The sequence below is a fragment of the Entelurus aequoreus genome, linkage group LG04 (assembly GCF_033978785.1).
Source record: "Entelurus aequoreus isolate RoL-2023_Sb linkage group LG04, RoL_Eaeq_v1.1, whole genome shotgun sequence".
Lineage (NCBI taxonomy): Eukaryota > Metazoa > Chordata > Actinopteri > Syngnathiformes > Syngnathidae > Entelurus > Entelurus aequoreus.
In genome coordinates this window covers 64701937-64714151 of record NC_084734.1, presented here as the reverse complement: position 1 = coordinate 64714151, position 12215 = coordinate 64701937, and the positions used below count along the sequence as shown (strand labels likewise).

At 39.6% G+C, this 12215-nt stretch overlaps 1 protein-coding gene across 1 annotated transcript in view; it reads right to left on the bottom strand.

The window, feature by feature from the left end:
* LOC133648935 (ephrin-B1-like) overlaps positions 1 to 12215 on the bottom strand; it is a 130007-nt gene that overhangs the window by 23496 nt on the left and 94296 nt on the right. The window contains exon 3 of the mRNA XM_062045491.1: positions 4256 to 4348. Coding sequence (XP_061901475.1) covers positions 4256 to 4348 — 93 coding nt within the window. The remainder of the gene's footprint in view (positions 1 to 4255; positions 4349 to 12215) is intronic.

The following is a 12215-nucleotide window of genomic DNA, read 5'->3' as shown; positions in this document are numbered from 1 at the left end:
CAGAACCAGCCAATGAGATGTCAAATTTTAAGTCACGTGACACAGGTCTTGCAAAGCAGAAAAAAGGCAGTTTATGCAGCACTTCACGCTACAACAGACCTTGGCATAAAACAACATAATAAACATTTAAAGTCTGTGTTCTGTCAAATTTTGCAGTTTCCTCGAAAAAATCTAGCAATGGCATAAAACGGTGATTAAAGCAAAAATGTAAGCTACCATTTTTGCATCAATGTGAACTTCCAATGTGGACTGTGTCATGCTGTAATTGTCTACATGCTTGCTGGTCAGAAGATACAATGAAAGAAATATAATTTAAAATCACTACTCATTTGTTTTCGATTGGTATTTTGTTTGAGGCAAATATTTGTAATGTGTGTGTTTGTGCACATGCTCAGTAGCGTTGGGTAGTAGACATCACTAGAACACCAGCCTGCTAGATGTTTCCAAACTATAGGAGTTATTCCAATGTTAGAATATTCACTTTTGAGTGACATACATGAATTGAACATACATCCATAGGAACTACATCAAAACAGCTCCATGCAGATGAGGCACGAACCAGAGTGGGCAGGTTTTGTTTACAGAGAAGCAAGCCTGAGATGCGAGTGTCAGACGAAGGCAGTCAAAGTTCTGCAGAAAAATTATATTGTATCAAATATGTAAATCTTTTTTACCCTTTGCATTTGTTTCGCAGTGTTTGTTGCATCCTTCTTTGTTCTTGCTTGATAATGAAAGATGTCAAGAGGAGCAACGTTCATAAATCAATCAATCAATCAATCAGCTTTATTTGTCCATTCTTAACATGTACAAGACACATAAGAACTGAAATTACATTTTCGGCACAATCCCGCTAAGAGCAGACATACGTTACAGGGAGACAAGACGGGACCGCCAACGGATCAGCCACTTAGAGCGCTCCTTAAAAAGGTGGGAAAAAGGTGACAACGGGGAAGGCGGGAAGAGTAAAAAAAATATCAGTCTGAGGCTGGACCCTCAGGAATGGTCCAGACTGAGTCCGAGGAAAAAAACCTCACATAGCATGGCACACATAAACATGGTACATGTAATCACAACAACTCGCAACAGAGTCATCCAACAGGACTTTGGAGGCCGGCAGCTGCTGTTGAGCGCTACTCAGCCCCCACAACCCCGGAGGAATTAAGCAGTGGTGAAGGCGTTGATTTGGGGAGGGGTGTGTGCGTGCATGTATGCCCAATTAACTTGGGTGAGATGTTGGAATTGTCTTTATGGGCCGAGGCCGGCCCCAAGAGTTCAAGAGTTCAAGAGTCCGACCCAGGTGCTTTTGAAAAAAAGGGAAAGGTCAAAAGCGTCCATCTTTGAGGAGTCCTCAGGGGAGTGTTTTCAAACAGCCTGTTCCTCAAGGCCATTCGAGGGAGTCAAATCGTAGATTAAGATGTTGTTTTTTCTTCGAGCAGTCAAAACAATGACATTCCTGCTCTGTATGCTGGCTCTGACAATTCCAATTTATTCTTTCTCTAACTTCATCAAGATGGAATCTACCTTGCGATTCAAATCAGCAATCGCTCCAGTCTGTGATCCCACAGCACGACCCAATCCTTCCATTGCGTTGAACAGCCTGTTGGCCCCTTGAGTGGCTGCCATCGTCTTCCGAATTTGACGATACACCAGAGCAATGCCCAGCCCAATCAGCAAATGCCCTGCGATCACAGCTCCAAATAGGTAGATGTCTTCCACGTCCTCGATGGAAAGGACTGAGAGGCACATGATTCTCCAAGTATTACCTCTTTTCCTTGTCGAAAAGACTGTGTCAATTGCGTCGAGAGTCCAGTTGATCAAATTCATTTTGATGTTTAGATTTGAGGACAGCTCAAGAAAAGAGGCTTCAAAAAGTTAAGACAAGACAGGACACAAGAAAGCAAGCGGGAAGGAGGAGGAGCAGGGAAAAATGCGACCACCCTCACCAAGAGGCAAGACAGAAAAGATGCTCAATATTCAGTGTTTTATTGTTCATAGTCAGTATTGTAAAATTCCACATTCTGTATTTCCATGTACATTCTGAGTGTCTTATTCAGTTAAAAAAAATGTATTCTGTTTTTTTGGATGGTCTGTCGTAACGTTTTTGGTATCCGTCGTTATTCTGTGAGTGTTTGTACCATCGTGTGATCAGCTCTAAATTCCTTGCAATAGCTCGTTGAGAAATGTTCTTAAACTCATTTAATTTAATTTAATTTTTTTCTTAAATTAATCAATCCAACAAAACAATACACAGCAATACCATAACAATGCAATCCAATTCCAAAACCAGCAACACTCAGAACTGCAATAAACACAGCAATTGAGAGGAGACACAAACATGACACAGAACAAACCAAAAGTAGTGAAACAAAAATGAATATTATCAACAACAGTATCAATATTAGTTACAATTTCAACATAGCAGTGATCAAAAATCCCTCATTGACATTATCATTAGACATTTATAAAAATAAAAAAAAATGAACAATAGTGTCACAGTGGCTTACACTTTCATCGCATCTCATAACCTTCACAACACACTGTGTCCAATATTTTCACAAAGATAAAATAAGTCATATTTTTGGTTCATTTAATAGTTAAAACAAATGTACATTATTGCAATCAGTTGATAAAACATTGTGCTTTACAATTATAAAAGCTTTTTACAAAAATCTACTACTCTGCTTGCATGTCAGCAGACTGGGGTAGATCCTGCTGAAATCCTATGTATTGAATGAATAGAGAATCCTTTTGAATCGGGAAAATATCGTTTTTAAATCGAGAATCGTGTTGAATTGGAAAAAAAATTGTTTTTGAATCGAATCGTGACGCCAAGAATCGATATTGAATCGAATCGTGGGACACCCAAAGATTCACAGCCCTAATATATACTGTGTATATATACATATATATATATATATATATATATATATATATATATATATATATATATATATATATATATATATATATATATATATATATATATATATATATATATATTAGGGGTGTAACGGTACACAAACATTTCGGTTCGCTACGTACCTTGGTTTAGAGGTCACGGTTCAGTTCATTTCGGTACAGTAAGAAAACAACAAAATATACATTTTGGGGTTATTTATTTACCAAATTTGCAAAATCTTCCACCAAAAATATTTTTCTTAGTTGAATATTTGATGTGAAGTAATCGGAACCTTGAATAGGTCAATAATTCATAATAACATTGATTTTGATTCAATATTATGTTTTGAGCAATGACAGTTTGAAAGAAAAAAACCCAGCTTTGTTTGCAACTTTTTCTAAATTACATTTAACCTTTAAGCTTTTTTATTTCACTTTTGTTATGTTTTTGTTTATTTTAATATTATTTTTAGAATGTGCCGTGGCCCTTTAAAACATTAGCTGTGGGCCGCAAATGGCCTCCGGGGCACACTTTTGACACCCCTGCTATAGATAATAAAAAATGTAATCTGATAAATCTATGGATAAAAAGCAGAGCCTGGCGACGCATGCGCGTTTATCATAACTCTCTCGCTCTCTCTGTCCCTGCCCCTCCCTCACGAAAGCTGCTGGGCGCACAATTTATTTTGTTTTTAACCCCTTCTTAACCCTGAACGTACATTGAAAATACACGCAACCCTAACTCAAAATGCCGGACATTTGAGGCATTTAAGAAACTCCGCCCTGACAGCTCCGCAAAAGAGGACATGTCCGGTGAAAAGAAGACGTATGGTAAGACTAATGGTAAGTTAGCTGCTAGCATGCCGTGTGTTGTGCCTCGGTGTGCATTGTTTACACAACGTGCGTTACGCTACTTAATATGTCCGCGTGGAAACTCGTTCGGTACACCTCTGAACCAAACCAGAACCCCCGTACCGAAACGGTTCAATACAAATACACGTAGCTTTACACCCCTAGTATATATATATATATACACACACACACACGTATGTAAAATTATAGTCGTCCTTACAAAATCAGAATTCATTGCAGGGCTGTTGTATTATACTTTATTTGTTTTACCTCGTTGTGTCTGATAAATCAACAATTGAGCGTGTGCCACGGCAGGACAAGTGTGTGTAAAATGACGTATAAATAAAAAATAATAAAATATCAGAGGTCTCGTTGGAGGCCAGCGACAGGCAAAGTCACGCCTGACACACATGGCGATAAATGAAAATGTCACAGCAAAGTGAAACATGGCTGGGAGGCAGCAGGCCTGCATTGTGTTCTACATTGGAGGTGAGCACACATTTACCTTGCCCGACTTTCATGATGACTTTCATGGCTCGGCTCTTGCACACGCCTCCCTCGCGGTTCTCCAGGCCCTCCACTGTGCCATTGGAGGTTGCTAGTGGGGAGAAAGAAGGGGACGAGGATGAGGACGGGATAGCGGGGAAGGGTAAAGAAGAGGAGGAGAAAGGGGAGAGAAGATGACACACTGGTTAATGAGTACGTCCGTAACGCACAGTACTAATCAATATTTACGACAAGCACTGATGAGCTGTTCCAGTGATTAGCTGTTCTCACCCTCAATCAAGCACTAGCTCCTCTCTACCGTATCTCTCATTAACACAATGAAGTGAAGTCAAATGAATGGAACAACATTAGAGCCTGTGGAAAAGGGTGTGGAGGAGGGTACGGTTGGGCACCTGTGTGTGTGTGTGTGTGTGTGTGTGTACGTGTGTGTAAGTCAGGAGTGTCCAAAGTGTGGCCCACAGGTAATTTTTTAACGGCCCCACAGCACATTCTAAAAATACTATTAAAAAAAAACAACATAAAAAGTGGTATAAAAGAGCAAACAGGTGAAATGTAACAAGAACAAGTTGAAATGTTGTCTCTAATAACACAAAGCTGCCATGCAGGCTGTTTCTTTCTTGAAAAAATAATGAATCAAAATCAATGTTATGAATTATTGACCTATTCAAGGCTCCAATTACGTCACATTAAATATTCCACTTTGAGATATTCTTTGGGGAAAATGTTGCATATTTTGTGTTTGCCATATAAAAAACTACCGGTAAGCTGTTTTTTTTTATTTTTAAAAAGGGCCTAAAACGAACAAACAAAAAACATAAACAACAATACAACTTATAATTGATGGATATATCTGAAGTTGATCTCGAGATTACTGTGTTAAAAGTAAACAGTTAAAAAAAATTATAATTTATTTTTTAACACTTTAATGAGTAGGACCCTTTTGAATCCCCAATCATTTTTGTGTGATTTGTTTTTAAGTGTCATTACTAAAAAAATAATAATAATGAATTAAAATCAATGTTGTTATGAATTATTGACCTTTTTAAGGCTCTAATTATTATATAATCTCAAATATTCCACTTAAAATTTTTATTGGGTGAAAATATTACATATTTTGTGTTTTTTCCATTAAAAAACCATCTTATTGACAGATAGACCTAATGTTGATCTAGAGATTTAAACCTTGAATAATAATAACAATAATAATACTGAATAATGACACATTTATATTTTTTGGACCAAAACCCTTTGCGGCCCCCGGGATCAAGCCTGAGTGGAGGCCTAAAGGTATATTTTTTTATACATACATTGCATTGGTTTTTAAAATAAAAAATATCAAAATGGCCCCCGCTTGCTTTGATTTTTCAGTGTGCGGCCCTCAGTGGAAAAAGTTTGGACACCCCCGGTGTAAGTAGTGTAGCAGCCTGAGTTCAACCTTGTCCAGCGTCCTCACTCAAAGCTACTTGACTGGCTGTTAAGCACGAGAGCTGACTGCATCCAATAATATTTGCCTGTGCGTGCGTGCGTCCGTGTGTGCGTCCGTGTGTGTGCGTCCGTGTGTGTGTGTGTGTGTGTGTGTGTGTGTGTGTGTGTGTGTGTGTGTGTGTGTGTGTGTGTGTGTGTGTGTGTGTGTGTGTGTGTGTGTGTGTGTGTGTGTGTGTGTGTGTGTGTGTGTGTGTGTGTGTGTGTGTGCGCAGTCGCGTTGATTAGAAGTGTCAGCTTCTTCGTTTGTTTTTAAAGTGTCTGTTCTGCTCTGACATGAGCGAGGGGCTCGGGTCGGAAGGTTGTTTATTTAATGTCACACTCACTTCACACACCGTGACACAATTGGCTGTCTATTTTAGGGCCCATGATAATGACCAAGCGAGACAGACTGTGGCACTGACCTTAACACTGAGAGGCTACGCACAATGTAGCTTGTGTGTATGTGTGTGTGTGTACTGTATGCGTGTGTGCATGTGTGTGTGATTTGTGTGGTGGTAGCTCTAAGTTTGGAATTCCCCAAATGATCGCCATATCCGTTAGGTCTGCTGTTTTAACAGACTCCCTTCCCCTTAAATGCTTTTGTTTCCCCTCCTCTTCCGTCTTACCCTCTGGATTTTTGTGTTTTGTCCACCTTGTTTATTTATTTTTTTAAACTTTTTCCACTTCCCTCCCTCCTACTTAACTGACCATCTCCCCGGTGATTACTTCAGATGGCCACCTCGTTATGAGAACATAGACCTTGGGCAGGCCCTATTTCCATAACACAGTACAGTTTGGTTGAATTCCGTACAGTGTTTTTGTACGTGGGAAAAATGTTGGTACCCTAAAGCAGTGGTTCTCAAATGGGGGTACGCGTACCCCTTGGGGTACTTGAAGGTATGCCAAGGGGTACGTGAGATGTTTTTAAATGTCTGTCAAAAAGAACTGTGAAAAGAAATGCAACAATGCAATATTCAGTGTTGACAGCTAGATTTTTTGTGGACATGTTCCATAAATAATGATGTTAAAGATTTATTTTTTTGTGAAGAAATGTTTAGAATTAAGTTCATGAATCCAGATGGATCTCTATAACAATCCCCAAAGAGGGCACTTTAAGTTGATGATTACTTCTATGTGTAGAAATCTTTATTTATAATTTAATCACTTCTTTATTTTTCAACAAGTTTTTAGTTATTTTTATATCTTTTTTTCCAAATAGTTCAAGAAAGACCACAACAAATGAGCAATATTTTGCACTGTTATACAATTTAATAAATCAGAAACTGATGACATAGTGCTGTATTTTACTTCTTTATCTCTTTTTTTCAACCAAAAATGCTTTGCTCTGATTAGGGGGTACTTGAATTAAAAAAATGTTCACAGGGCGTACATCACTGAAAAAAGGTTGAGAACCACTGCCCTAAAGTACAGTAATTAACAGCAGTAGCAGGGCACCTATTTTTGCAATAAACACCCACAGTGGTGTTTTTAATATAGACAAAAGAGGTAGGCCACCTATTTTGTAAAGTGCACAGACAACAAAGTTCATACAATATTGTAATTGTTATTAAAGTTAAAGTTAAAGTACCACTGATAGTCACACACACACTAGGTGTGGTGAAATTACACTTTGCATTTGACCCATACCCTTGTTCCACCCCCTGGGAGGTGAGAGGAGCAGTGAACAGCAGTGGCCACGCTCGGGAATCATTTTGGTGATTTAACCCCCTATTCCAACCCTTGATGCTGAGTGCCAAGCAAGGAGGTAATGGGTCCCATTTTTATAGTCTTTGGTAAGACTCGGCCGGGGTTTGAACTCACGACCTACCGATCTCAGCGCAGACACTATAACCACAAGCCCACTGAGCGGTTATTCCGCCTTCTCCCACATATTTTCACCAATTCGAACCATTCCACTTTCAAAATGCAGCCCACCTACATTGAAATCTACATTGTCCAGGATATTTTTACCCATTCAAAATTAATAGGCAATTTTTCAAACTTCCACTTTTCTCAAACAATTCAGACCATTCAAAATGATCATTGCTGACGTCAGTTAATTGCTAGCATGCTAACATGCTAAAGTTAGCATGCTATCACTAACGATACACCCCAGAGTGACATGTTTTATTACTGTTAGCATGCTAATCTTCGCATGTAAGCATGCTAACATTAGCATTCAAATACATTAACATTAGCATGTAAACATGCTAACATTAGCATGCTGGCTCTTTTGGGTAATTTTGCGGGAATACACTTCAGTGTCATATATTGTGTTCCCTGTCGCTATCTGGGGAGCGTGCTAACTTATAGGATTGCAGTTTGGCTTCGACTTTTCAAAATTGATATTCAATTTCTATTGAAATTACATTTTCCAGTTCAGTTAACAATTGCAATACAGTGGTACCGAGGTTTCTGTACACCCTACTTTTATTATGATTCAATTTTGAGCAGTGATGTTCACCAAAAGTCTGCTTTTCGTGTATTTAACTCATATACGTTTTGTTTGAATCACATTTAAAAATTGTTACACTGCCATACTGGTATGATGTCACACTTTTTATATCCTTCTGAGGCAGTGTCCTTTGCAGTGGACATTTGTTTTGAATTCCAAATCAATAACTCTGACAAAAGCGGAGGACACTGGTTCTCAGGGAGATATCGTAAGATCCATTCCGCCTATGCACTCTGTTAGAAACACAAACCCGTGTTTTTCGCTCCAAACTGTACGGCGGTAAGCTGAACCGTACTGTACTGTACTGTGGAAGTGAAGGCCATAGGGTCCAAAAATATAGCAGAGTTTCTACACTGGCATTTTAATTAGTCTTCAAATAGGGTTGAAATGGACCTCCGCTGCTCTCCAAAAATGTAATCTAGTTGATTCATGCCTCGTCACCGCTAGGTATAATTAATGTCGGCATTTTGTTCCCCCGGGGAGTTTCAGCTTTGTTCTCTGGCAAAATGGAGGACGGCTAAATAATACATTGCACTAATATTATGTTACACTATCAGATCTTAACTCTGGCTTTGAATTATGAGAAGAGCCACAACATTTAGTCAGTGTGGCCAAAGTATGTGGTAATGTGTGCAAATGACTGCGATAAGATCAATTGAGGAGTAAATTCTGCCTTGTGGACAACAGGACAGAGCGAGGCGCCACAGAGGGACATGTGCAAGGGAGACAGCATTAAGTTTGCAAGGATATTCTAATGCCGTACGGTTCACTTTGGGATATTTCAGCTGGTAAAAAATACCACCATACGGTTGGGATTTCTGAGCCGTCAAACAAAACAATGTCAGAGTTAACACTAATTGAACCAGGACTTTGGTGTAGCCCAGAGTACCTAACGGTTTTGTATACATAGACAAGTGTTTTAGTACCGTAATGTATTTCTCGAGGTGAAAATTGTATAATTTACATATTTGGCCATTACACATGTGTAAGAATTATTTGAGGCCAAAAATGTTCATATTTAAAGACAATCTCTGTGTTATATTTCTAGTCATGGCTCCTGCAAATCAGAAGCTGTGCTGCACGCTTCTACACCTCGCCATTTATGCCAATGGTAATGCTTGTAGAGGTGCCCTGCATGTCTGGATCCCCACCCCCCCGTCAAATAGTATGCCTTTTATGACCGATTACAGAGTAAATGCAAAACCGAAGAAACATTTACAGTCCTATCTTTGTATCTTTGCACCTTTGTATCTTTACATTGCACTGAAGGCTCCTTACAGAAAAATCTAAATATGAATATATTTACTGTGGGTTCTCAAAAAAATCGATTCACATCCAAATCATGATTCTTATGCATTACAATTGTAAACCAATTCATTTTGTAGGCCATATCCGTGCTTACTACCTGCGCGTGTATGTCATATGTCAGCAGCCAAGAAGAGCTTTTGTATCCTGTAATCTGTTTAGAAAAGGTGTTATTATTGTTATACCAAATAATATGTTGCGAGGATCGGTTTGAATTGAGAACCATCTCAACGAAATTGTCACCCCTAGAATTGAAATCAAATTGTTGAGTTGTTGTAAGGTTCTTATCCCTAATACACTATATTGCCAAAAGTATTTGGCCACCCATCCAAATGATCAGAATCAGGTGTCCTAATCACTTGGCCCAGCCACAGGTGTATGAAATCAAGCACTTAGGCATGGAGACTGTTTCTACAAACATTTGTGAAAGAATGGGCCGCTCTCAGTGATTTCCAGCGTGGAACTGTCATAGGAAGCCACCTGTGCAACAAATCCAGTCGGGAAATTTCCTGGCTACTAAATATTCCAAAATCAACTGTCGGCTTTATTATAAAAAAATGGAACAGTTTGGGAACAACAGCAACTCAGCCACAAAGTGGTAGGAGTGTGAAATTTGGTGGAGGAGGAATTATGGTGTGGGTTGTTTTTCAGGAGTTGGGCTTGACCCCTTAGTTCCAGTGAAAGGAACTTTGAATGCTTCAGGATAACAAAACATTTTGGACAATTCCATGCTCCCAACCTGGGAACAGTTTGGAGCGGGGCCCTTCCTCTTCCAACACCAGTGCACAAAGCAAGGCCCATAAAGACATGGATGACCGAGTCTGGTGTGGATGAACTTGACTGGCCTGCACAGAGTCCTGACCTGAACCCGATAGAACACCTTTGGAATGAAGTTAAGGTGTGTTTATGTGTAAGTGGCCTTTGAAAGAACGATAAAGATGTCAGGTAAGTGACTTTTGTTTAAATATGTTTGGACACAGCATTTGCTTTGCAGAATATTTGACTTACTAAACATAGCGCCAAAGTTGCTAAGTTGGCAACACTGATCCTTCCTGCTATGTCTTCTTTTTTTCGGCCAGACCAGGTAGGTATGAGCAGTGTTAAGAAGCGGAATTAAAATGCATTCCACCACCTAACGTTTAGAGCCAAATGTATTTGTGGCCATCCGAATTCATTTGAGTTTGACACGTCAAAAAAATAAATGCATTGGAGTGCACTGCAGATTATGTCAGCAGCAAACTCTGCTATACTGTATGTACAACTGGAGCGCCTGGTAAAAATATACCACAAGGTAAGTGCTGATTTTAATCTTTTCCATGCCAGAAATGCACAGGTACTGTATGTTAAGCTGAACTCTTAAAAAGACATTGATGTTCAATTATCAATGATGGCGCTAGTTAGTCATAAGATTTCCGTTAAGTCTTTTAAAGCCATGCCAAGAGTATGTCAGGAGAACATTTAAAAGACAGTAAGGTCTCGACACCGTCTCAATGTCTAAGATGTGTCCCTGGCCACTAACCTTAGTCATCCATTTTCCAACCAATTTCTTGTCTTCACCGTTTCTACATTTCTGGGGCCAAGTTACCCAAAAATGGGTTCTTTGAAGAATGAGCTCAAAGGCACTTGAATAATCGGACTACGAGTTGAGCGCCATGCTCTGCATTTTATATCCACTCGGGGAGAGCAAATCTTCTCAGTGTTAACTTGCGTCTGTCATCTAAATTAACTATTCCTTCAGGCTGGCTGAGCAGGCTCCAGCATTACTGATGTGGCATGATGATAGCTTTGCCCTTTGAGGCGTCTGTTTAGGCCAACAGCTGGAGGCAGGCCGAATTTATGAAGAGATGATCACTTATATGTTGTTTGTGTTCGGGCCATTTCAAACGTCAAATAATTCAAGGCTTTAGCTCTGCTGCTGGAAATATAAATCTGATTAACTGTGTCCAAATTTAACCACATCTTCTTCTGTGCTATTCTATGTGAAACACTATTTTGAGTACTATTCAAGATGGACGCAGGCTAGAGAAACGAGTGTTGAGCACCAAAAAAACAACATTCACTGACTGTTAAAGACCGTGTTGTCATTATAACCTGTCAGATATCAGAGTATTTACATCGATCATGTCAAGAGTTCACACAGGAAAAAGATGATTGCCAGCCACAGCTCTCAAACACCCCAACCCGACTACACAACAAGGACACGCTGTCAGCTTTTCATTTAATCTGAAAGCCTCTCACTCACTCTATCTACTCTTCCTCTCACTCCATTTTTCCTCCCTGTCTAAACCTCTCCCACTCTTTCATTTCATCCCCGCATACTGATGTTAATCCAAATCAGGATTTCCAGATATTAACAGGTCGTTGGTCATGTTTTGGAAAGAGGAAAGTGGGGAATTGGGTCTTCCTGTGCGTCTCTGCGGAGATAAAAACACAAGGGGATAAAGCCATGAACAAAGAAAGTCCCAGCCTGCTGGTGCTAATGATTTAACGGGGAAAAAAACTGTTAGTGGCCTGGAAGAGTGAAAGAAATGGTCATCGCGTGAAGAAATGTTGCTTTTTCAAATAAAGCAGTCGGTTCCAAAGCTGTTTTTATAACTATGATTTAAGGCCTTTGTGGGTGTGGATGGTTGGCCGCAGAGTGACTGGTGGGAGAACAAAAGATCTACAGCTGCTGAAGTCATAAGAGAAACCAGGTGCCAAATGTTGACGATGGGAAATATAGAGTATACATGTT